The 27,408-nt window shown below is 43.2% G+C and overlaps 1 protein-coding gene across 8 annotated transcripts in view; it reads right to left on the bottom strand.

The window, feature by feature from the left end:
- Positions 1–27,408, bottom strand: part of TENM1 (teneurin transmembrane protein 1) — a 799,512-nt gene that overhangs the window by 18,845 nt on the left and 753,259 nt on the right. For all 8 annotated transcript variants that reach the window (XM_060002255.1, XM_060002258.1, XM_060002259.1 and 5 more), the window contains 4 exons: positions 25,878–26,388; positions 14,595–14,767; positions 13,209–13,444; positions 1,172–1,468 (listed from right to left, as the gene is read on the bottom strand). In XM_060002255.1, coding sequence (XP_059858238.1) covers positions 1,172–1,468; positions 13,209–13,444; positions 14,595–14,767; positions 25,878–26,388 — 1,217 coding nt within the window. The remainder of the gene's footprint in view (positions 1–1,171; positions 1,469–13,208; positions 13,445–14,594; positions 14,768–25,877; positions 26,389–27,408) is intronic.

Genomic DNA, 27,408 nt, shown 5'->3' with positions numbered 1-27,408 from the left:
ATTCAGATGTTCCCAGTGTAGAGTACAGATTATAGAGATTTCATCGATTTCTTCAGCAGAAAAGGACAGGAGGTGGATACAGCAGAGAACTCCCTCCTTTACCCTGGCTCCCAAGTGGAGCTCTGCTTTATCTCCTAGGCATTCCCAACTTGGCAAATTCCCCAGCGACTGGCTCTGGGAAATAATACAATAGTTTTATAATAACATACAACCGCTGGCACACTTTTTTTAAAAAAAAACTTTCAGGGGTATATCAGAAAGGCTTAGCATCATTATAGTGAAATTTTGCGATGTGAGCTATGAATGCCCATGACTTTCCTAAGAACTTCTAGGGGTGACTTTGCACTGACTACCCTTGAATCCTCAAGGGAAGGCATCTTCCAATTTTCCCAGAAATTAATTCAGGACTGATAAGTTGAATGGATAGATTTGGGAAAAAAGAGACAGTATCTTAGGACATCAGAGATTGAGATGGTAGATAGAGATCAATTTCTCTTATTGTCTTCTGATACTGATCCGGCTAGAAATCATTTTGCTGTGGGGGGCTGATGTTTGACAAATGGATCCAGTGATGGGATTAAAATCCTTGCCCATTCCAAGCAGACAGAGGCCACGAGCTCCTATTACAGATGCTACTGGAGAGTCATTACATACAAAGGACTATTACCAACGAGGCCCCACTGCTACCATTTCCTCAGACCGATTACTTGGGAAAATTAGTCTTCAAATGTATACCGCTAAACTTTTACTGACTATCCTAACAAAAGTAGAAGTCCTTATCCTCTGCGTAAGAGGCTCTTTTCCGGAGCTGCGATACATTAACACGCAATTTTATAATTTTCTACCTATTTTACTTCAGTGTGAGCTTTCATAATAATAAAGATACATTTTCAGGAGCATGAACAAATATGCTCAAATGAGGAGAAATCGAAGCCATTATCCTGACTTCAGTTTGAAAGAGTACCTGGCAGAGCGTGGGGTTGGGGAAAGTTTTCAGCTGAAAAACAGCTTATCCTTACAGGTATAATTTGTTGTTGTTACTTCTATAGAGCAGAACAGCCAGAACACAGACTTTTCTCCTGCAGGTCCTCAGCAAGGCGGGTAGTTCAGTGCCGCTTTCAATATTCTCATTCGGGAACTCAGAACTAGTTTATTTCCCCTACATGCTTACCTTTTCTAAGTAGGTATAGCTCCAAATTTTCCCATCAGCCCAAGTTCTTGAAATGATTTTTCCACTCTGGTCATATTCCATTTTTTCATTCCACGTCCCTCGTTGAATAAACGTCACCAATCCTGAAGGTGAATATGTGATATTCACTTCATTATATCTGCTTATGGGAGACCACAGAACAGGTCGTCCAGTCTGGTCATAAAGAATTCGAAGGGTGAATTTCCGATGGTCGTCATAGATCTTTCCTGTGCGAGTCATATGATCAAAATCTATGGAGAGCAGGTTTCTGTTATGGGCCTACAAAAAAGAGATAGGAAATACATTTGAAGCACTGCCTTAGCTCCCCTCATCAAGTGCATTCACAATTGAAAAGCTTTTTCTGTTTCTCCAGCAATGGGGCGTCTCTTGCCTTTGAATCCACCGGCTTCTCCTCGGATGACACTTGTCTTTATTCTCCCAGCAGACTGTACAGTCTTGGAAGGTTGGGGCTATGTCTTAACTACTGGTATGTGCTACCTCCTCAACATACGGTTATTGATTGCTTTTGCCCAACTCAAGCCTCAAGTGTGCTGATACAATTTTCAGTGATTATGTAATCTTATTTTATGTGAGTCAGATGCCTACCAAGGAACGGGATTTCCTCCCCCTCTTTTACCAATGAAGTGGCTAAAACATAGAATGGTGAGTTATTTACATAATTAGAAATTAGAAAAAATGAATATAGAGCGCCCCCTCTAATTTATACAGAGAATCCCTTCTTGGGCTTCCTGTTCCTCTGGGCATGGAGCTTTATCACTTCACATCTATCACAGGGAAACACAGAGCAACTCAGATTGTCTCCTGAGATGGAAGCCCACTCAGCAATGTTTTACCAGAAGGTAAATGTGGCAGGTGTTGGTAGGCCCCCCAGTATTTGCGAGGGTGACACCACTCAGTGAGGTTAGAGCATGGAGTTCAATCTGGGTACCAAGTTTAGAAACAATTAGTAGCTCAGCTTGGTTCTGGTCTTAGGCTTCCTTGACTGCACGCCAGCATCCCCTCTGTGTACTTCACGGCCCCAAAGTTGTCCAGAGAAATCCTGCCTCTGAGGAAATTCAGCCTGGTCTACACAAGATAACCAAAGAACTAAATGGCTTAGTTAAAAAGTTTTTAAATTGGACAAAAGGCCACTTTTACTGGGTTTTCAAAGCAACTGGACAACTGACATGATCTGTTCTACTCTTCAGCTAGTAATGCCAATGTTTGGCACTCCCACCAGTAACTGCTATAGCAAGCTGATGACAACACAGAGCTGAAGAAGGCTCTGGAAGACAGGGGTTTTGAAGTAGGTGGGTGAGAGGCCAAGGGGAGGGCTTTAAAAATTTGTTTTATTTATTTTAGTTTAGCTCAGTTAAGTTTTCATTTCAGTGAGTCGTTTGTTTTGTTTTATTATAACTTTTTATGTGGAACTAGTCTGACTCACAAGAAGTTGCAAAAGTGGGGAATTCCCTGGCGGTCCAGTGGTTAGGACTCCAAGCTCTCATTGCCCAGGGCCCAGGGTTGATCCCTGGTCTGGGAACTAAAATCCCACAAGCCTCACAGTGCGGCCAATAAAATAAAATATGTAAATTGTTGGAGCTATTAAAAAAAAAAGAAGTTGCAAAAATGATACAGTAGCCATGTACTCTTCACCCAACTTTCAAGGAAAAGACTTCTTTTGGGTGAAGGGGGTCCAAGCATATCTGGAAGGAACCTTCTAGGTTCTTGGCTGAGACCCCCACACACTGCCACCCTCACCCTGTAATAAAAACAGGAGAAAAACAAACAAGTTTAATAACATGTATACCTCCTGTACACATGGGAGAGACCCAGGGGAACTGATTAACTCTCCAAAATGGCCCAAGTCACCACCTTATATACTATCTCCAACTAAAGACAAAAGATGTTGGGAGGAGGGAGCCAGTTATGGGAGGTGACCAGGCAAAGCACAGTAAACAAGGGTAAGGTTGTTATGCAGATTTAAGTCATTGCTTTCTCCATCAGCCTAAAATAATCTTTATACCAAAGAGGCATATTTTGGGGTGGCAAATTCTTCTCCCCTTCAAATAAAGAAGGAGAAACTTTGAGAAGTATAAACAACAGTGGCTCTCGGGAGTCAGGAGACTGAATTAGCTGCTGGCCTGTGCACCAGCCATCTCTTGTATTCGGGCCTTAGTTTTCTTATCTGTGAAAAGGGAGTGATATTTACCACTCTACACCACACACCTGTGTTAAGAATTAAATGAGATTACATATACGGGTACCTGGTGATGTGTAAAAATAATATTAGTAATTGTTGTTTTTAGATATCATTACTTTTTGCATTTTAGTTAGGCTTCTGAATGGGCCCATGTGTCAGATTCCAAGGACTGTAGCTTGGTGTATTAGATTTATATCTGTAGGAATTGTCAACACGATCCTGAACAGAATATTAAATATCTGTTTAATGAGGTAGGGGAAAAAAACCAACATTAGGATTTGACTACATTAATCATAGTCGGACTAAATGGATTCACTAGCTATTCAACTAAACTTCATGTTCATTTATAATTTTTGTGGTCAAGGATTTCTTTAAATATCTGAAAGCTATGTACTGTGTCCCCAGAAAAACGCACATAAGTACATAAACAAACATTTTAAACAAAATCTCAAGTGGGATCTGAAACTCAAACATGAAACCTTTAGGGGTCTTGAGTCCAATTTCAAAATCCTGGCTCAGAAAGAGGTTTTCAAAAATTTTTTGTTAAAATTTTTTTTTGCTATTTAAAAACTTGAGCTATAACTGACATATACCATTATATTAGTTTCAGGTTCAATATGTGTATATATTGTGAAATAATTACCACAAAAATCTAGTTAACATCCATCACCATATGTAGTTACAACTTTTTTTTCTTGTGATGAAAACTTTTAAGATCTATTCTCTTAGCAACTGTCAAATATACAAAACAGTATTATTAGCTATAGTCACCATGCTGTACATTACATCCCCAGGACTTATTAATCTTTTAACTGGAGCTTTGCACCTTTTCACCCCCTTCATCCATCTCGCCCACCCTTCACTACCTGCCTCTGGCAGCCACCAATCTGTTCTCTGTATCTATGGCCTTTTTTTTTTTTTTTGATTCCACATCTAAATGAGATCCAGAGTTTTTATCTTAGTGCCCTACATGACTGCAAAGCCAGCATTCTCATTGCAGACTCTGGTTTTCCTTTGCTCAGTAATTTTGTGCACTTTGCTTTTTAAAATAACCTCCTTAACTTCTACCCCCATCATAAAAGTGATATTTTTTCATTGCAGAAAAATTGGAAAATATAGAAATATACAAAGAAAATAATCACCTGTAATCCCATCCTTCAATGTGAATCATTGCTAGTACTTTGCAGCATTTCATGCCCACTTTTGTTTTGCATAATCTATGCCCATACACTTAAAGAATACAATTAGAATTATACTTAAAGTTTTGTGTCCTACTTTTTCAGCTAATGTTTTGTCTTGAGCATTCCTCATGTTATTAAATATTCTTAAAATGTGGATTTTAGTGGTTACATAATATCTTCTACATGGTAAGCATTTATTTTTCCTTTCTCCTATTGTTGGAAATTAGAGTTTTTGTTTTCCATTTTTCTTTTATCTTTCATGTTCTGTTGAACATTTTTGTAAATAAATATTTCCTTAATACAAAACCCTATAAGGGAAATTATGGGGTCAAATGATAACGCATTAAAGACTCCTGATGCAACTCGAGATATTACTTCATGGTGCACAAAGGTTTACAAATTTATGCTCTTATTAACTAGCAGTGGAAGAGTTCAACTCATTCCATCCTTACCACCATTGAGTATTGTCATTGTTAGTATGCTTTTCCCAATATGAGAGTGGGAAAATAGTATGTTACTGTGGTTTAAATTTGCATTTATTTGGTTACTAATGAGGTTGAACCCTTTTAAACGTCTATTCGCCACATGTACGTCTTCTATGAATTGTCTGCTATTTTCAACGTCTTTTGGTTTCAGTTTCTTCATCAGCCAGCTGGGGCTAATGATACTTGCCATTAATTTTGAGCTTCTGCAAGAAAAAAAAAAAAAAAGGACAGCAAATGTTCCACGCCATGAATTCCAGAAGACTAGTGATTAGATACTCCAATTATTTGGGAGGAAGTCTTGTCAGTTGCAGGGGTAGGTTTCATTCAGGGAATAGAGCCACAGATTGGGAAACATGACTCTTTAACCATCTGTAGCCAATGTGTGCAGTGCCGTGGTGCATAAATACACAGTAAACTGCTGTTATCACCTAAAAGGGGATAGAGAAGCACGTATTTCCTGTCTTTTGATACACAGGGCTTGGAAACCTATACGAAACCAGGTGTTCTTTCTTCTACTACCTTTCCTGTGGTTTTATAGCCACATATCTCTAACTGTAATACTGTTCATTTACAATAGCTGTAAAATATCCATGTACTCCCAGAGACGGTTGTAACTGTTACAATTTATGTTATAATGATAGTTAAAGAGCCAAAGTAACAAGTGATTTCCAGTTCAACTAAATTTGTGGTTTTATTTGTCTGATAGATTAAGTTTACTACTCAAGAACACATTTCTAAATAAAGTCATTACAGCTACACAAGCAGGGACCACTGTTAAAAATCCACTACAGGCACTTCCCTGGTGGCGCAGTGGTTAAGAATCTGCCTGCCAATGCAGGGGACACGGGTTCGAGCCCTGGTCCGGGAAGATCCCACATGCCACGGAGCAACTAAGCCCGTGCGCCACAACTACTGAGCCTGCGCTCTAGAGCCCGCGAGCCACAACTACTGAAGCCTGCGCGCCTAGAGCCCGTGCTCTGCAACAGGAGAAGCCACCGCAATGAGAAGCCCGCACACCACAACCAAGAGTAGCCCCCGCTGGCCGCAACTAGAGAAAGCCCGGGCGCAGCAACGAAGACCCAACGCAGCCAAAAATAAATAACTAAATAAATAAAATTAAAAAAAAATCCACTACAAAGCGAGCAGAAGAAAACTCTGCCTAATGTTCTTTCCCTGCCTGCCAAGACTTCTGCAACCATGCTTCTGTTTCTGGATAATGCACTCGGATATTCAGATGTTGCTGAAACGCTAGTTTTAAAGTCAGGTTTGGAAGATAATGTAAAATTCGGCTAAGAGCTGAAAGGGGATGAAGGAATTGAAGATGCCACAGCCCCCCACCCTGCGAGTCTCCTATGGAACCCACATGTGAGAAGGCTGAGAGAAAGAATGCTAGGCTGACCGCCTTTGACTGCTGGGGTCATGAGCAAGGGTGGGAAAGCAACACGTTCATACAAACTCTTGTTTGCCTGAAAGACAACAATAGCCCTTGACCTAAGTGTGGGTCATCAATCCTTATTTTGGCTCTTCCTCCAAACAATCTATACCAATCTTTGCCCTGGAAAAGAGAGGGGCAAAGAAAAGGTTGACATTTGAGAATAGCCCCAAGTTAAAAAGAGTCTCTTTGGACATTGAGCAAGACACTTGAGTTTGGCAATTGATGAGTTGTACATTGGGGTAAGAAAGTTGGACTTGGTAATTTTTTTAATAAGGAAAGTATTTATGCTTTAATTTATTCTTCGGTTTTCTTTAGGCTTTTTTTTAGCTTTGCTGAAGAGAAGTAAGGAGAAGGGCTTGCTTTTTTGTTCACACTTCGACCAGAAAGGGAAGAGGAAAGAGCATGCACTGGGGAGCCATGGGTTGTGTTGCCAGCAGAAATCAAAGTGCCTGCGAAGGGTGGGTACAGGCAGAAGCTCCAAAGAAAAGTGTCCTCTGCCTCCCCTCAGATCCTTTCCTTGCTCTTTCCTAGGAGTTTGAGTTTTAATTGCTTAAGAGAAAGTCCTTTCAACCCCTTGCAATTTGAGACTCATTCAATTAGTAGGATAAAAATATATTAGGTTGATAATATATAAAGATATATTAGGTTGATATATAGATATATAAGATATATAGACATATAAATATCCATAGGCAACTGCTGATATTTGAGTGTTTTGGGCCTACCAAAAGGGCAGTTTCCTATGGTTCAACCCAATACACACACACACACGTGCTGAACTCTAAGCTCCAATCATGGCAGTTGATTTTCTTCAGAATAAAGGAGGAGAAGGCTGAATTTTCAAGGATGCTGTCTAGCATTTCAACTCACAAGGCAACTGAGGTACGTGTTTGATTTTTGCTGAAGAAGTTGAAAGGTGAATAAGTGAGATGGGCCAAATAACCACATTACAGTTTGGGAGATGCACTGCATTTAATTTCCATGAAGCTGTGGGAATGGACAGAGTCACAGCTGCTTTTAAATTGGTACACGCTACTCTATTCTCACTGGTTTTAAGGTAATTAGTACGTGACTTTTAGAAATCGATCAATACAATTCTACAGATTTTATTTTTTATTTGCTATTGCTACGCTGACAATGCAAACCGACTCAGGCTTGCTTCTGTTTCACAGAGTTGCCTACAGATGAACAGGGCATGTATGCAGGGTTAACATCAGCCTGCACGGCTCCACTGGGAATTTCTTTATACCTGTTTTTCTTCTTTTTTCCTCCCAAGGCACTCTCTTTACCTCGCCAGACCACAGAATCTTAGTGCCAGAAGGAATCTTACGACATGGGCTATTGACCTGGACTGCCTGGGTTCAAATCCTGTGTCACCATTTACTAGCTGTGTGCCTTGGTTTCTTTATCTGTGAGAATGTTAATAAGAAAACACACCTGATAAGGTGTTATGAGTAATAAATGAGTTAATATATGGCCATACACAGATAATATTTCAATGAATGTTAGTTGCTATAATTATGATTAATGGTAATAATACTACTAGTCATAATCATAGAGATTGTATAGCTCATATCCCTCATTTTATAGATGGGAAAAGTGGTGTAAAGTTATGGGCATACCAGTTCTTCTTCAAACCTTACTCATTCCTCTCACTTGATTTCTGCCATACCATTTAACTTGGACACTTTGTGCACTAAAATAATTTGCTCTTGTTTAATTACTTTCCCGTTGGCGAATTCATCTGGGTAACCGTACAACAGGCATTTAAAAATTTTAATACCAATTCATTAATGCTTATATACAAGTGAAATAGTGTGTGAAATAATACTTTCTGTCTAGCTATCTTTGTGGAGTTGACCCAAGATTAACAAATATAGTAATTTGTTAAATTTACAAATCACAGTAAATTTCTGTGATTTGAAGGCCCCAAGAATCCCCTGACCCCAAAAACCAACACTGCCCAGTGGCCTCGATGCCTTAAATCTCCTGTCTCCAGGCGACTCCTTAGGGGTGAATACACTGCTACTTGGGACTGACACCCACAGATATATTTAAAAAATAGATGAATCTATCTGCAAGCAGGCTCCTTATCTAAATTTTCACAAAATGAAACCCTCCAGCAAACCTAGGGAGAACGAAGTTAAAAGTGTGAAGCAAACACATTTTCTGAGAAAGGAAGGAGACGCTGGAACCCTCTTGGCTGTCTCCCACATTCCCCATCATTTGTCAGCCTGGGACCTTGTGTTTCACCTGGGCTTGTTCCCCCTTTCAAAGCTCAGCTGGCATATGAACAGTCACATGTTGCATTTCAAAACAAATCTACCCTGTTCTCAGTTATCTTTGAATGGCGAGAAAACCAATCAATCGTGAGGGTTTTTAGATTAGTCTTGGCTTCATTTTGCTTGTAAAACATAATCATCTTACTTGATTTGATGACTTTGGTTTGAAGTGCTAAGCTTCTTGGTTTTTGTTTTTTTTTTAATAAAGGAGGCTGCAGTTCTGGAGTTTTGCTGTAACCTCACATCTCAGTCTGCGAAATCTTGTAAAGAGCTCTGAGGTCCAATGCTGGGATAAGTCACATTTAATAGCATTATTATCCACGGACACAGCAAGGTGCAATCTGGATGTAGTTCCTAAACCAGTGTGCTTTTGGTGAACGTCTAATTTCTCTATTGTCCAGGGAAATGTATTTATGGGGACAGACTGATGCAGCAGATGAGAAGGTACATAGACTGGATGGGAAAGTACTTTGTAAGGAAAATGATTCAAATACAACTCAGGTTGGGGGGGAAATGGCTTTTTAAAATAAATGAAATTTCAGGATGTTAATGTGATTTATTTCACTTAATGGAGCTGGTGCCGGATGGCCCAGAGGTAACAAATCCCTCGCCTGCTCAGGCTAAGCAGGATATCATGTTTCCCAGCAGTTTGTTTCCTCACCTTGAAGAGGACCCCCAGTGTGTATAGAAAAAGAAAATCACCGATGGTTGGAGAAAAGCAACTCTTGTTGCTTTATCTTCAAGAGAGGTCTATCATTTTCTGATTTTTTTTTTTTCTTTCCACCTAGAAGGTCTGGGGTGGATGTGATAGGTAGCTTTGGGGAACATTTGATGTCCATCATCTTACCAAGGAAGCCTTTAAACGAACCTGTCATTCTGTGCCCGAACAATTAGTGTTTTATGACCTGCTGCCCAAGCACATTTGCAAATTACAAGCACACCTCTGTGTGGTTTTTCAAAGAGGAGCCCTATTTCCCCCAGGGCAGCAGGGGTTTCTATGTTGTGTGACTATCTGAACCTGTTATTCTGTCTGAAGAGCTCTGGAACAGCAGCTCCTCCAGGAGAAATAGAAGATTCAGTGCAAGGTCTCCAGGTACTTGGGGGCACCAGAGAGCCTTAATCTTTACATAGATGTTTACGAATGGGTCACCGCATATTTGGCCCAGAGAGAGAGAAAGTTACATCTCATGTGTCATCAGCTTGCCCCTTGAAAGCTACCATAAGTGAAGGGGGCACCATCTATGAAATAATAAAGTCAGTAAGGAAAAAGAATTTGCCTGGTTAAAACTGGATCTACACCTGCCTTTGGGGAGCGTATTCATTCCATTAAATTGGATATGTCTAATCTGGGGAAATTGAGGCAGTAATATAAGCCAAAGTGCCTAAGGATAGGGACAGCAGGTAAGGATTACCCAGTTAAACAGCCTCCTTCCTCTTGCCGCCTCCACACTTTGCCTGCCCGGAGGCCAGCCAGTTGTCCCGCACCATCCACACTTGCCAGTACATTAGAGTCGATTATTTGTCTCTTTTTGTCAGCACTGAAATGAGGAGTCAGGCCCTGCCAAGGTGGCTCCACTGAGCGGGGCAGTGATTTATAGATTAATTATTTTAAGGAACAAGGCAGCACAGCATGATGTAGTGGAAAGAGTGCTGCGCTAGGCGAAGCCCTGCATTTTAGTGCTGGCTCGGATCCTTAATAGCTGTTTGACTTTGGGCAAATCACTTAACCTCTCTGGGCCTTAGTCTCTTTATCTGTAAATTGGGAATAACAATAATTGATGGTTGTTGGACTTCCCTGGTGGCACAGTGGTTAAGAATCTGCCTGCCAAGGCAGGGAACACGGGCTCGAGCCCTGGTCCAGGAAGATCCCACATGTCGCAGAGCAACTAAGCCTGTGCACCACAACTACTGAGTCTGTGCTCTAGAGCCCGTGAGCCACAACTATTGAGCCTGCGTGCCACAACTACTGAAGCCCGTGCTCTGCAACAAGAGAAGCCACCGCAACGAGAAGCCCACGCACCGCAACGAAGAGTAGCCCCCGCTTGCTGCAACTAGAGAAAGCCTGCACGCAGCAACGGAGACCCAATGCAGCCAAAAATAAATATAAATAAATAAATAAATAAATTTATTTAAAAAATTGATGGTTGTGGTGATCAAATAAAACCCTGACTATGAAAGCATTTTATTGATTGTAAGGCACTAAACATATGTAAAGGATTGTTATTGTTGTTAGATTGCTAGGGACATGTACAGTAACACCACCTAGCCATTCTTCAGTCCCAGGACCTCAGGAAGAACCCTAGAAGTCATAGAGGAGAGGGCCCTGAATTTGTTGCCCTTATAAGCCGTTCCACAAATCTGCTCAACTCTACCACGGGATGGGAAACGGGTCAATTATCAATGGTACTAACTAAATAACACTTCACTCTACTCAACACGAAAGAGCCCCCGTATGTTTTATGACCATTAGCTTCTCAGTATTAAGAACAATTTGGGATATGAGGTGCAAATTACAATTTACAGTCTCTCTCCATTATCCGTGCATATGGAAGGGAGAAAACAGGGTGGGTGATCGTAGAAAGTGGAAAATACTAAAGTCACATAGTATAGAATGAGTTCTCCTAAAGAATATAAAATCCCAAAGTCACATAGTGTATGATATGATTCACAATGTTTTATTCAGACTATAAGCTGGGGAGGCACTATGAGACCATTTATTTGATATAATTGTTCTGGGGTGAATCCATGAGGTTGGTGAGCCATATGTAGATAATTCTGACTTTTCTCTAGTATGACATTTCATTTCACAGGTGAAGAAAATAAAGGCGTTCCTTAAGCCAGTTGTAAGACTTCCCCATCGAGGGTTCTACCCAGGAGATCTCATTTCTAGAAGAACTCTGATAGAAACCCTCACTGCTCTCACACAGACAGGTTTGACTATTTGGACTGGTTTCACCTCCCAATTCAGTGGCATACCTAGTAAATAGTCTGGCCAATGGAATCAAAACCTACAAATTGACTTGTGCATGTAGACAACCTTAGTAGCTGTTACAAAAAACAAGCATGGAAGTCTGTGTCTTTGTGTTACCAACAGAAGTGACTGGAAAGTGAGCGCTAGTGTAGATCATTTAGTCCGTATCAAGCCATGGGACTGACTTGACGGCTTGTCACTGGAATTGGGTGGTTGTTTGGCATTGCGTTGCCACAGCCTAGAGGTTACCACATTTTTACTGTGAGTGAAATTTTACTGTGAGTGAAGAAAATGCAAGTGTTCCAGGTATCCCAGGCACGACACAGGTGCTCAAAGCAGGCCTCAATAATGAGTGATCTTCTCCCTCAGGCTGGCAGTTGCTCTCGGGCTGATATTGAATGTTACTATACTTGGAAAGTTGGTCATGTCATCCTAACATTGGTTCATGTTCAAGAAGGGACAGGTAGACAGAGCGCTGTGGTGTCTGTAGGCTTTGTGTGCTGCAGAAAGGCAATTTTGATTGAATGATCCCTGGTTAACTGTGGTGAACAGTGCTTGGTAAGAACTTGAAAACCCCCAAATCTTTCATTTCCCCGGGCAGCTGTCTCTGAGCACCATTAGCCCAATGTGAGTACTAGTCCTTGACCCCTTTGGCCCTTAATATGTATATTCATGACAATGATATCATTCACTGTTTTCGCCCTTTATCTTGCTTTTGTCCAGATGTTGCCTGATGTCTCACATCCTTCTGTGTGTGCCTGCCTGGCCTTTCCAAATGAAGTATCAACTACCGCAAAGCAGGGGTCTGGGACAGCTCAGTGGACCTGCTGACCATCTGCAGGCCTTGTGAGGGATTCTGGAGGGCCTCCCGACTAAACACATTTCTCGATCCAGATGTTCTTGGGTCCTGAAATCGCTATTGTCAGAGCACTTTAGCTGGCTAATGACAAAGAAAGCTCCTATTAGGAGGGGGAAGGGTAAGCTGTGACAAAGTGAGAGCGTGGCATGGACATATATACACTACCAAAAGTAAAATAGATAGCTAATGGGAAGCAGCCGCATAGCACAGGGAGATCAGCTCAGTGCTTTGTGACCACCTGGAGGGGTGGGATAGGGAAGGTGGGAGGGAGACTCAAGAGGGAGGGGATATGGGGATATATGTATACATATAGCTGATTCACTGTGTTATAAAGCAGAAACTAACACACCATAGTAAAGCAATTATACTCCAATAAAGATGTTTAAAAAATAAATAAATAAATAAAAAGAAAGCTCCTATTAGAATGTTCATTTCAGGGTACTGAACCATTATCAGCCTTTAGCACCCTCTCTTGAATTAGTATATCATATAAGCTAGTCAGTCAGCTAGAAAAGCTTTGGAGAAATGGGACTTCCAAAGAGGGAGGCCCTGCCGTTTTCAAAACTGAAACACCAATTCTATAGCTTCTATCAGGTCGAGCCTTACCCTCAGCCTTCTTTCAAAAGCAGAAATGTTGCCTTTGTTCTGCTCTTTCCGCTGCCGCCACTCGATGAGGTTGGCGTTGTGCTCTCCGGGCAGTGAGATGTTGCATTTGCCCAGGGTGGGGTTGACCGCCCCGGACAGGATGTGGGGCTCTGAGCTGAGGCTGATCTCCATCCCGCTGGCAAAAGTGACACGTAGGGAGCCGTCTGGACTCACCCGATAGGTACTCTGGGTATTTTCTGCAGACAGAGGAGCAAAGGAGGAAGAGGGGGAAGAAAGGGAAGCACAGAAGCAGAGGAGAGACAAGTTTAGCTTTAGGAGGTAAGGTTGGGAAAGGATGAGCAGGTGGGGTGCCGTGGACCTAACTGCCCTCTGGGCTAGACAACCACTCTGACAGGCCAACACACTCTGTCCATTTGGGTCTCGTTATTTTCACAGCTGGGCTGTCTTGTTTCTTGGATAAAAGACTCCTGTGTAATACTGCAGGCTGTTTTTGTTTTGAGAAACTTTCTCACTTTTAAAGAATTCCCTCACAAACTCCCTTTCTGACTTGGTGGACTGGCCTCCTCCATTTGATATGCTGGGAGCTAGAATGGGCAGAGTATGAAGTTTAACTCAGTATCATCACTGCGGGGGGACACCAGCACGGTTGCCGGACTCCACAAAATGATACGCTGACAAAGGTCGCCACCGATCCTTTTACAGTGGCTCAGCCTAACAATAGAAGGAGTCCTTAATGACTGGGCAGAGAGAAAACAATTTCTCTGTGTCCACCTCCCTCAGCTTCCAAGATATTCTTTCCAAATCCACCTCCCTCCCTCCCTTCCTCCCTTCCTTCCTGTTTACTCCTCTATTTCTCCCCCTCTCTCTCCTCACTTCCCTCCTTTCTTCCTTCCCTCTCTCCCTTCCTTCTTTTTCCTTCCATTCCTTTACTTTCCTCTCTTTGAACAGAATGAGCTTTTAATTCTCTCATTTCCCTTATATTCCTGCTTGGTGTGTATCCTCATCCATCCTTTTTATTCACCCATGTCATCATTGCTCTAGAATGCTAATCTCAGATGGGACACAGACTTCATTTCTTTAGTATAACCCAATTGGAGCTTAAAGAGCCTTACAAACAGCTGCGTGTTGGGAAATGACTTGATGGAAGAGTAGATTTGGCAGGGATTTAACCTCATAACTCCCACTGGGATGTGGCCCAATGTTGCTATAGGAACTTTGTGAAAGGTGTGACTTTGTCTGGGCTTCAGCCTCCATAGCTGGAATATTGGGAGAAGAAGTCATCTTCTCAGCCAAAAGTGAATTCTAGTCATTGACGGTGTGCAGAGGTTTGATGGTAGAAGTAAGAGAGATGCTGTTAGAGTCTGGCGAAGTTGGAAATATTCTTACCTTGTTTTAAAATATATATGGTACTAGTTGCTGTCAAATTGGTTGACATGAGGACGTTTTCGCGGTTGGAAGTATCTAGCTCCACTTTTGTCAGCTTCTCCAGGTCACTGTGGAAGCTGCTGACCTCTCCAGTGGGAAACGTTGCATTGGTCAGATGCCCCTCGGGGTCATACCTGAGGAATGTAACCAATCCCAATGTTGAAGTCTCTTGGCAGTGATAACAGGCTTTTGCAAAATAAAAATCACTTGGCAGCTAATACAGTTTAACTTTGAGTGATAACAAGTATTATTAACCTTGTTCAATAAGAAAAAAAAGGTCAGAGAGATGATTAATCAAACGAAGGTATTTTTTGCTGCTTCTGAATTCTTGATGACTTCCTTGAGCTGTGCTGTTTTACAGAAAAAATATATCTGGTAATGAATCACTAGGGTGGAAAACTGATTTATGAGTCATGTCCTGCTGTGTGCAATGTTGCAGGGAGCCCTCCGTTTGCAATTTGGGTCGATCCCATCAGATGTGATGGGTCACAAGGACCAGCAGAGGGTGCTGTTGACAAAGAAAAAGGAGGCATGGCTGTCCGCCGCCCCGCCCCGCCCCGCCCCCACCAGCCTGAGAAGGCTAATAAACTGATTCTGCACTGTGATAGGAAAATTATGTTTGCTGATCTTTAAGTTGCCAAATTTGAAATGAATGAATCATTCTTCCAACAAAATGACCAAGCACCGAAGACAATGGAAACATGTTCATTAAAACATTCTGGAGCCCCCTGATCTCAGTGCCACTTAATTTTTTAATCTTTTTATAATATAGTACATAATGTGTTGTAATTTGCCTATATGAGTAAGAGACGAAAACAAATAATTACCTGGGATAATAGGCAATAACCTATATCTAGAAATATAGTCTTGTGAGTTGACTTTTTTAAAAAAATCAGAATTGGCAATCTCACTGTCCTCCAAGTGGAAACTGCCTCCCTGAAGGCTTTTGGTGTGGAGCTGTTCTTTTATTGCCAATAGAACCATGAAAAATAAACCCTTCATTAAAAGTAAGGACATGCACTTGGAAACCCATTACTGCTTTCAAGTTGCAAATTACAAAATAGTTAAGTACTTTTTTTGTTTTTAAAATGTTAAACAATTATATTCTTTTTACCCAAAGTGAGCAGGATACAGCCTGGACACAGTGGTAGAGTCTGGCTCTACTGCCTTCTCCCACCAAAATTATGCAAAATGGCCTAGTGATTCAGTGTTAATCCACTACGCTTTAAAGAACTCAGCCTGGATAGCTGCTGAAATTTTAAAACTTAGACCAGCCTTTGGTAGGCTTGGGAAAAGGGGCTAGACATTATTTTATAGGACAAAACTGAACTTGAGGCTATACACAATGCCATCTCAAGTTCAGTTCTGTTTGTACATGAGTGTGTGCACTGCACACACATGCTATCAGTTAAAAGAGTCAGGCACGCAAATAAAAATAATCAAATAGGTCATTTGACATCATAGATATGGCAAGCCCTAGTTGTTTAATTGGATGCACGCTTTGCTTAAATGGATTTCAGTCAAAAAGGTTATTGGCATGTTGCAGCTATGCTGCTAAGGCCTCATTATCGAGGAAAGGCTGAAGGGTGCTGTTTGCGCCTGGGGTTAATGGCAAAATCCTCCCCCCTGCTCAGCCCGTTTGCCCGTGGCCTGCTCGGGGCTCTGTGGCTGCAAGAAGAAGACCCCTGATGAGAAAGGGGCATGGAAGGGCCTGAACACCTAACACAGCTCCGACTTTGTCTGCCTGGTCTTCCTTCCAGGAGAGGAAAACGATATCCAGTTTTGATTCTTGCAAGGTACCAACCTGCTTTTCCCTGTAGGGAGGAGTTTCCAGGCAGCAGACAGAAGGGAGCTGCTGCAGGCCCCCCTCACTATGGAGACTGTGGTCCCACAGCCTGGAATACTCAGGCAGTTCCTCTCTGTTTCACATCCATCACCAGCAACTCTGCCTCATTGGTTTCCCTTTCCTGATTTCTGAAGGGTTTCCTCAGCACTCAGCAAGGTCACTCTTCATTATTCCTCCAGGAGATCTGACCTAAGATGCTACGCATGCAGGTTTCCAACGGGCTTTCCAGCTCAGGGCAGCTTCTTTCTTTCCCAGTCACATAGCCCCTTGTTTGAAAGCAAGATTTCATTGAAAGGTGATGGCAGTGGTCGTGCCCACTTCTCAGGGCAAGATGACAAGATCAGATGCTAACTGAGCCATCCATGAGCAGAGGTCAAAAATCTGAATGAACCTCAGCAGTGGCCTGTGGTGTAATTCCCTGGATAGATGTAGCTGGGAGGCTGCTGCCTGGCTCCTCGTCTGCTGAGAGAGGGAATGCAGTGGGGATAAGATAGAATTTCCCACAGTCCTGCCCAGGCACTAGAGAGCTAGAAAGTTGTATTGTCTGATTTCCTTTCTGTGGCTGGATAAGCCTCCTTATCTGAAAGTGTACATTTGACTTTATCATAAACAAAGCACTCTACCTTGAGGGCGTTATGCTAAGTGAAATAAATCGGACAGAGTAAGACAAATACTGTATGATCTCACTTATGTGTGGAATCTGAAAAAAAACAAAACCAAAAACCCGAACACAAAAAACTCATAGAAAGAGAGATCAGATTTGTGGTTACCAGAGGCAGGGGGTGGGTGGAGGAATGGGACAGAGGTGGTCAGAAGGTCAAAACTTCCAGTCATAAGTTACATAAGTACTGGGGACGCAATGTACAACACGACAATAGTTAACTGCGGTGTGGTATGTATGAAAATTCCTAAGAAAGTAAATCCTAAAAGTTCTCATCAGAAGGAAAAAATATTTTTCTTCTTTTTTTTTTGTATCTATATGAGATGACGGACATTCACTAAACTTACTGTCATCATCATTTTGCAATATATATAAATCAAGTCATTATGCTGCATGCCTTAAACTTATATAGTGCTGTATGTCGATTATATCTCAGTAAAACTGAAGGGAAAAAACCCAAAAAAACAAAGCACCCTACCCCCCCAGTACACTCACCCGCCCCAATTCTGCTAGTCACAGCCAAAGCAATGGCATTTGGTGTCTGCAGTGTGGTGCCTCTCCTGGGCTCATTCAAAACCTACAGGCCCAAGTCTCTTCTGTGGGGTCATGTTCAAAGGAAGAGCAGATCCCACAACTTTGGAAAGATTGCTCCAAACTGGATAAGAAATAAAGGAAGCCTTTGATTTCTTATGGCTTGCTTGAGGTTTCTTTTTGTTGTTGTTGTTGTTGTTTCCCCTCCATCACAGGGGACTGCATGTTTCCAGAGTGAATGTCAAAGAAACAAGTTTAATCAAAATCTCTTACACTGTTCTGTGGGCTTCCCTCTGGTGCCTGCATCCTTTGGTGCAGAGAACACAAGCCAATATGCTGCAACTGATCCCTTCAGGCCGTAACAGGGTTGTAACTTCCACCGCCCTGCCCCCACTCCCCCTCCCTACCCTGGGCTGCAAATTCTGGTCGGTGAATTGTGTGATCAGGCATTGACTGTTGCCTTCATGGTCATCAGGAGTGAGCTTGGGAAGAGGAGCTTTGCCATCACCTTGTCCCTTCCCGTCCCTGATTTTACAGAGTTCCACTGTGTGCGTGCGCACACACGTGTCCCCGTGGATCAAAGGAAACATTTGTAAAGGAAATTCAGAATTCATTCTTGTCCTTGAGGAACATATAGTTTATATTAGGGGAGATGATATTTACACATTATTAAAAATATATTTGGTCTGATATTTTCTCGTAAGGGATAGCCTGCCCTTTCCCTTGAGGACAATTTAAGCCAGAGCTAAACCGGGCAGGGTAAAAACTAGTAGCTCTTCCATCTTTGCTCTTCTTAAGAAAATATTGAAGATTATAGAAGAAAAATTCATTACTTATTTTTTTTAAAGGAAATAGACCCTCTTTACCCTCTCATGCCGGAAACCTGACCAACCTAATAAGCGTTCTTTAGGAAATACTGGATTGCCCTTTCTTCACCAATAACTTCATGTGGCCCCCTATGATTCAGCCCATGTCCATAATGCCCTTCTATCTTCACTTGTCCTTCACTCAATAAATATCAGTCTTGCGCTAGGTACTGGGGATACTGTGGTGAATGAACTTCAAAGTCTAGTAGCGTAGATAAGATACGCACACAAACCACTCTGGTGCCAGAACATTGCCATATACTTCTGTAAACAAGGAGCTGCAGAAGCTCAGAAGAGGCAGAAGTTACTTCCAGGCAGGCTGAGCAGAAGAGAAGGAGGTGGTACTTGAATCCTGGAGGGTAGCTGGAGATCAGTCCCTTGATAGGTAGAGACTGGGGACGGGAGGAAGGCACTCCAAAGGTAGGCACAGCGGTGGCTGGGATGACCATCGAGGGAAGGATGGTGCTGGAGCACACAGGTCCTCTCGGAGGGGAGTGGGAGATGAGGCCGGAGAGGCACGTTGGAAGCAGAGCACGGGGAAACTGGGGTGTCAGGCTCTGGAGGAAAGCATGCAGTCAGTAGACAATGGAGAGGCGTAGGAAGCTCTTCAGGGGGAGAACGGTATGATTCAAGCAGTTCTTTGGTGGCAGTGAATCTCGGAAGGGAAGCTATGGAGCAGGGAAACCTGTTGGGAGGCTAACGCCTCAGCTTGTGTAAGAGAAGATGGTGGCCTCTTGCCTTTATGAAATGCGTTGTGATCGCCTATCCTTGGGACCAGTCTTCCTTCCTAGGTTGTAAACTCTCGCATCTTTAGAGAGAGGACAGTGTCTCATCACCTCTGTATTTTCGGTGTGTGGCACAGAGCAGACTCTCACTGCATATACTTGTTGAATGAGAGAAACAGGATCTGCCAGTGGAAATGGGAAGGAAGGGGTGGGTATGAGAGTCAGCGTGGTGAGAGGATAGACAGAGCCATCCCAGGTGGTGTGGAGGCTTAGCTTACACGGACGTCCTGTGAGGTGCAGCTCATTTCCCAGCCAGGCTCTGAAAGCTCGTTCGGCCAGCAGCCTCTCTTCCTTCTGTTCAGTCCCTTTCTCTTTGGTAGTTCTCTCTCCCCAGCATGAGCCACGACAGTTCTCTCTGCCCATTCCTGAGCCTTACCAAGGGCATAAAGCACAGGGGGAAGGAACTGAGCAAAGGTGTCCAGTCTGTCTCTGGAGTACTGAAGGAACTGTTGGCAATTCTACGTTCTTCTTGCTTAAATGAAATCCCTCACCTGCCCAGAGGCAGGGGCCTGGACCATGTGGTGCCTTAGCTCTCTCCCTACTCTGAGATTCTCAAAAGCACTGGAAACACTTCGATGTGTTTGGACTGACTATTCACTTACATAACCAGTTCCGCATGGGAATCACATCCTCTGCTTAGGCAAATATCTCACCCGGAGACGTGGCTTGTGTACCTTGCCCCGCCTCCCCGCTCCCCGCCCCCGTTCTGCTAATCTTATCAGGGAGGAGAGAGAACCTCCCATTAGCCATCTTCCATAAGACTGAGCATTTGTAAAACAGCCTAGAAGGCACCCAGAGCTATCGTGAGGGCATTTCCAAGTTGTCAGTAAATGGCGTTTTCTTGGGGGGGGGGTGGGGAATGTGCAAACCAAGTCCCGGGATAGAGAGAACACAGAAAACCAGGGATCAAGAGATTGTGCTCCCACAAAGGTCAAGGGCCTGAGGAACTGTCAGCTCGGCCTGCACTGGCAGCAGTGACAAAACTGACACTTTGGCCTCAGTCTGGGACCTTTTCAGTTGAGCGTAGCAGAAGCCTTTACCGGGGAAATGCTTGCGAAACAAGCAAGGGTGTCCTGGCTATCCTTGCAGCCTCTGCTGGGGCAGGGTCATCGCAATTAGGAGCCCGCCAGCCCCTCGGGCCAGAACCCCTGCCTCGTTCCTAGTTCTGCTTTGACAGCCATTTCTCTGTGGTCAGCTTTTCCCCTGACACTCAGGACACTTAGGCGCAGTCACATCAAGTACTAATACTTGGGGTGTGCAACTTTGATCCTGGTCCGAGTCAAACGGAATTATGGAAAGCAATGAACTATTTAAACAACATCACACTACACAAGACAAGCCCACATACTACCACGGCACCAGATGCATTTTAAAATCCCATTTGGACTGTCCACACTGTTCAGGGTCATCTGTGTCATTTCTCCCTGCGTTGTCGCTGATAACCGAAAGTTGAACGGATTACTGGCTTAGCTACCTCTATGCAGCAGTCTTCCATCCTTCCAACAATTTTGCTTCTGTTTCTCTTTTTCTGTTTCTCATCTCAGAACAGAAATCTGATGTCCACCTTAGCAAAGGATTTGTCACCTTTTGGCCAAAGAAGGCAGCCTCTCTCTCACCTCTGAGCAATGCTCAAGTTCTTTTAGGAGGGCCTGGTAACAGTGGCCCAAGGCCACCTTCTACTGACCTCAGCATGGCTGTAACCCTGACTGGAAGAGTAGGTCCGATTCGGTGCTCCCTGGCTTCAGAAGGAGAAGGAAAACCTCAAAGGAGTGCTCAGAACCGGCTAAAGCGTTGGAGGATAAAAGTGAAAGAAGCCAGAGTTTGTACAGAGTAGACTGGGAAGAATTAGTTTCATTTTGAAGGTTGGGAAGTTGCTCATTCCCGTATGTACATGCAGGAACCGACAGGGACAGCATTCCGTTGGGGACAGAATGCACTGCTTCAGGAGGAAGAGGAACCTTCTCTCCACAGAGGGTTTCCGCATAATACTGGCTGGAGTCGAGAAGGTGGGAGAAGGACGAAACGGATATTCAGCCTCCCTTTCTCTTTCATGGCGCTCTCATACTCCTCTTGTCCTGCTACTGCAGCAGAAATCTTCTAGCTCCCCAGACTTCCCATGGTCACTCCTGTAATCCCAAATCCTCTTCCTTTTTCTGGAAGGCAGTGGGGTAGTAGTGGAAAGAGCAGTGGGCTAGAAGCTCAAAGATCTGACTCTAGACCCAGCCAACCAGCAACATGAATGGGCAAATTAGTCCCCTACTCTAGGCCTCCATTTCCTTATTTGTAAAGTGACCTCTGATGTCTCCTTGTGGCCATAAAATTCCATGATTACCCCCGCGTGAATGCCTGTGTTTCTCATCTCTTAATGCCTCAAGATTGGTTACCCAAAAACAATGATGTTAGATGCTACTTTTTTCTCACTGCCAGCTGAGTCCTGGTAACAGGCCTGGGCTCTGCTTGCTGTAAGTATCCGCCGGGACCACAAACTATCCGACTACAACATTCTGCTCTCTATCTGACATCATCAGTTTTCCCCTCTGTATTGGATTATTTTCATCAGCACACAAATGTACCATTATTTCTTTCATTTTAAAAACCTCCTTCTGATTACTCTCTTCCCCCCCCCCGCTCCAATTTCTCTGCTCGTTACAGCAGTGCACTTCAGAAGGGTTCTTTACTCATTGTCCCCAAACTCTCCTCCCAGTTGCTCTCTTTATTATTATGATGATTATTATTGAAATATAATTAACATAGCATAAAATTCACCATTTAAAAGTACACAGTACACAATTCAGTGGCTTTCAGTACATTCACAACGTGTGCAACCGTCAGCACCATTTCTAGAACATTTCCATCACCCCCAAAATAAACCCCGTACTCACTGGCAGTCACTCCCCGTTCACTCCTCTCCCTAGCTGTTGGCAACTGCTAACCTGTTATACTTTGTCTCTATGAATTTGCCTTTTCCGGATATCTCATATAAACGGAACTATATAATATCTGTCCTTTTGTGTCTGGCTTCTTTCAGGTAGCATAACGTCTCTGAGGTTCACCCATGCTGTAGCACGTACCAGAACTTCACTCCTTTTCATGGATGGATAATATCGCATTGTATGGCTATACCACATTTCGTTTGGTTATTCATGACTGGATGGACACGGTCCTCTACACCTCTTGGCTATTATGAATAACACTGCTATGAACATGTGTGTATCCATTATCTCTTAAACCTCCTCTGCTAAAGCTTCTGTCCCCCAGTGGCCACAGCACCTGTTCTTGTGAAGGTACACAATGATGTCCACAGTGTTGGATGGAACTGTCATTCTCCGTGCTTATCTTACTTGACTTATCAGGAGTATTTGACACGGCTGATCGCTCCTTCCTCCTTGCATCACTTGTTTTACTTCGCTTCCAGGACGTCCCACTCTCCTGGTTTTCTTCCTACTTCACTGGACTTTCTTTCTCCGTCTCTTTTGCTGGTTCCTCTTCATATCTTCAACTCAATGTTGGGGTGCTCTAGGTTCCATCATCAGATCTCTTTTCTTCCTTGACTACACTCACTTTTCCATGAAGATCTCGTGGCTTTAAACACAGTCAAGACACTGGTGGACGCTAAATTTGGATCTCCAAATTTCACATCTCCAGCCGCTCCCCTCAATTCCAGACTCATAAATCCAACTGCCAACTTGATATTTTCCCTTGGATGTCTAAACTGATCATATCCAACCCTGAACTCCCACCCAGTATCATGTACTCCTTGCCTGGTCTTCCCCATCCTGGTAAATGGAAAGTCCAACACCCACTTGCTCAGGCCAAAAACTTTGGAGTTATTTCTGACCCTTTTTTTTTCTCATACTCCACATCCCATCTGTCAGTCCTGACAGCTCTATTGTCAAAATATATTTAGAATATTATCACTTACTGCCCTCACTCCCTGGTCTAAGTCACCATTTTGCCTGGATTATTGCAATAGCCCCCTCCCTCCATTAGGTTCCTCTACTTCCACCATACAGTCTGTTTTCAATACAGAGTGATTCTTTAAAAATGGAAGGCAGATTCTGTCACTCCTTTACTTGAAGCTCTCCAGTGGTCTCACCTTTTACTCAGAGTCAAAAGGTCTTTACAGAGGCCTGCAAAGCCCTATGTGAAGTGGCCCTGGCCACTTCGTTGATTTTGTCTCCCTACTGTGATTGTGCACTCCACTCCAGTCACAGTGGCTGCCTTACTATTCCTTGAACATGTCAGATTTGTTCCTGCTGCAGGGCCTTTGCACTTGCTGTTCACTCTGCTTGCAATGTTTTCGCCCTTCCTCCCCGGCAGATACCCACACGACTCACTCCCTCACCTCCTACAGGCCTTTACTCAAATGTCACCTTCTGAGTGAGGTCTTCCCTGACCACCCAGTCTGAAATAAAAACCCCTTCTGCCTCCAAATCTTGATTCCCCCTGACCCTGCTTTATTTCCTCCACAGAGCTTATCACCATCTGAAGTTCTGTGCATTTTACTTGTCTCCCTCCAGTACAATGTAAGCGCTGTGAAGGTAGGGATTTGTATCTGTCTTGTTCACGGCTATATCCCCAGCACCAGAACACTGCCAGGTGTATACTAGCTGCTTAGCAAATCTTTGTTGAATAAATAAATGAATGGTTAAACGGTTATTTTGTGGGGGCTTTTTCTCTAGTTTTATTGAGGTATAATTGACAAATAAAATTGCATGTATTTCAAGTGTACAATGTGATGATTGGTAAATAAGTAAACGGTTGAACTGGTTATTTTGAAAACTAGTTAATAATTCTGCCATTTCTTGTTGCTTAACTGAATTTAACCATTAGTTTTCAAAATAGTTGTTTGTTGGGCTTCCCTGGTGGCGCAGTGGTTGAGAGTCCGCCTGCCGATGCAGGGGACACGGGTTCGTGCCCCGGTCCGGGAAGATCCCACATGCCGCGGAGCGGCTGGACCCGTGAGCCATGGCCGCTGAGCCTGCGCGTCCGGAGCCTGTGCTCCGCAATGGGAGAGGCCACAGCAGTGAGAGGCCCGCGTACGGAAAAAAAAAAAAAAAAGTTATTTGTCTAATTTCAGCTGCAGTGTGATCTTGCATGAATTTTTGAAAAAAGATATTCTCATTAGAACTTTCATCTTTCTTAAGGGTAGTATATTTCAAAATGTGGGCTCTTGAGTCAGACTGTTGCAGTTTGAATCCTGGACATCTGTGTGAATCAGGACAAGCTCACCATGCTGGGCCTCAGTTTCCTCATCCATAAAACAGGCAAACCAGGAGCACGTATCCCATGTTGTTATTTTGGAGATCAAACAAAATACTTTATGTAAATCACCTACCCTAGGACCTAGCACATAGTAAACCCTCAGTGAACAGTAGCTTTTATTACTTTTATTAAGATGTAAGAGAAATTTTTCCAGAAATAGAGGAAGACCTGCGACAGAAACTGAATACATTTTTCTCAGTGAAACTAAAATAGCTGTCCAGCTCTTTTGTATAAGTGGCATTTCTTTGGGAAATGATCCAAAACTTGAAGGCCAACTGTTTTGTCCCTTTCCTCAGGAGGGTTTCGTGGGATCCAGCCTTTTCATATTCCCTACATTCTCACGGAAGAGTCACACCTGGAACTCCTCGTATTTAGTATCTCCGCTTCTCACGTTCCCCAACTTGAATGCCATTTCAGGCTCTGGGTTCAGTTCCATGCATTATCTTCACTCTGTAAACTGGTTAAAAATTCAGCAACTCCCTTCATGGGGAAGAGGCTTGCCAAGCGCTGGCAAACTAGCTTTCTAAATGGGTTGACTTGCAAATAACGTTGTCCAGCCTTAAAAGGCAAGGACGATGGTCTCTATGTCCATGACAGGACACCTCCTAGTAGCCTGCCGTCAGACACACCTTCTGTTAATTCCCAGTTAAACAAAGTTATCACAGACCCGGTCTGTGAATACCCAAATGTATTGGAGTCTTTGCCTTGTGCAGGGAAACTGGGGGGAGGGCGCAGGCCTGTACTGAAGCTTTTGACTCCACATTTCCCAGAAGCAGCCAGTGGAGCGCAGCTTCTCCTGTTTCAGCATTTGCCCCACGTCATTTCACAACTTAAACTGAGTTGGGCTGGGCCGGGCTGCGCACACATTCATTCATTCATTAAACCCCACAGCGATCAATAAATACTAGTTAAGCTACACTGCTTCTTTGCTACTTTAGAACTATTTTCTAGTTTTGTCATTTAAATGAAATTTTCCCTTGTTTTCCCAGCTATGCTGTAAATTTCTCGAGCACATGGACTTCCGCCTCATTCTTGTCTCGTGCAGCGCCATGCTTGATTCTTCATTCAGCCTATGTGTTTATTATTATGCTCTGCAAAAGTGCTTGCTCTGGAGAAATGGGTTCGAAGCCTAGGAGTTGGGTAAAATTTTCTCCTTGACTTTTTTTTTTTTATTGTGGCTGTTAGGAGAAAATAGCATGCAACACTCAGCAATTACTAAGTCATTTTCCCACTGTAATACAACTGCAAATACAAACCTAACAAAGCCCATGTTGAGATTTAGAAACTTACTCATAAACGGTTGTCCATCCATTTTCGTTACTTTTGGTAGCCAGAAGCCCCGTGTTTCCTGGGTAGGTCATCAAGGCCAGATTGTAGCCTTGGGCTGACACTCTTTTCAGGACTCCGTTGCTGCTTATGGTCAGCCAGTACACCTGCCCGCCAGGCACCACAAGCCAAAGGGGCATCCCGCTTGCGTCTCGGCGAATGTGCACAGAATTGCCGTTGTTGCTGGTAATCGCACCCAAGTCGCCTTCGGCATTGTAGGTGAAATTATACACATAGTCCCTCGTTATCAAGTTCAAGGTGTGCAGGTGGGTTCCATTGACAGTGAACTGGTACAGTTCCTGATCAGCAGGTGATGCAATCTCATAAAGGTTCATGTCATTCAAGTGGGCTTGGTTCCTGCTAATGGTACGAATTCGAACATTCCCAAGGTCTGCCACGTAGAGGGTACCATCAGGTGACACTGCTAAGGAGGAAGGGGCTTTCATCTTTGCATCTTTGGCATAGCCACCATCACCTGTGGGAGAAAGACCCTGATGTTAATAGTTGTGGTCACAAGCACTTATACAAACATACCATATACAGAAATCGCTGTGCATCAAGAATCATTTTAAAGGGAACAGTCAGTGAACCAACATTCTCCACATGCCCCAGCTGGATATTTGAAACCCATTATTCCCAATTCTTGAGTCAGTGCCACTAAAGATGAACAGTGAGATGCAATTCTCTCAGTTAACACCAATTTTGTGAAATCGTCAATCCTGCTCTTCTGTATCTAAAGATACAAAAACAGCAAATGATGACAGTCACCCCAAATCTAGCCAGAGACTTACGCCTGTCCATGCTCATAGCATCTATCTCAGGGCTTTCCAGTCCTACTGTGCCCAGACACCTTTCTTCTGTTAACTTTCATTGTCATACTGTCAAAGTACACTAAGTCTGCAAGTACGACAATGATTCAGAACATCAAATTTGATAACTGGAATAAACATTCCAGTTTTGCCTTGAAAGAAAGATATCAATTAGCAAAATAACTATAAAACTAGTTGTCTAGGAAAACATTGGAAATATCAATCAAAAGTAGTATTGACCAAGTTGCTCACTCTTGATTCCTCTGTCGCAAGGAAAGGCAAAGGTTAAAAGAACCATCTGGGCGTGGATGAGCAGTTTAATAGGGCGGCATGCAGCATGGAGGGATGTCCACGTACCAGCAGTAAATGCATCTATTGACATTTACAGGACTGTTTACTGTCTGGAATATCCACTCTGTGTTTTGGAGAAAAGGCTCTTTTCCCCCCCTCTATTTCAATTGAAGTAAAGGGCACTATTGGTTATGGAGAAAATTTTGGATTAAAAAAAAAACAATGTAAGTAGCAGACTGATGTCCTGAGAACCCTCCATTGTGAGATTTAATTTTGCCCTTGTATCCTGAAAGCAGTCTGCTTCTAGTCCCTTTGGGTTTCAAATAGCACACATTGTTAATCTGGAAACCAGTCACTTATTGGAAGTAATTTTTTCCTTAGCTAAATCAGTAAAT

The sequence above is a fragment of the Delphinus delphis genome, chromosome X, assembly GCF_949987515.2.
Source record: "Delphinus delphis chromosome X, mDelDel1.2, whole genome shotgun sequence".
Lineage (NCBI taxonomy): Eukaryota > Metazoa > Chordata > Mammalia > Artiodactyla > Delphinidae > Delphinus > Delphinus delphis.
Note: the sequence above shows the minus strand (reverse complement) of the source record. Positions and strands in the feature narration are given on the sequence as shown.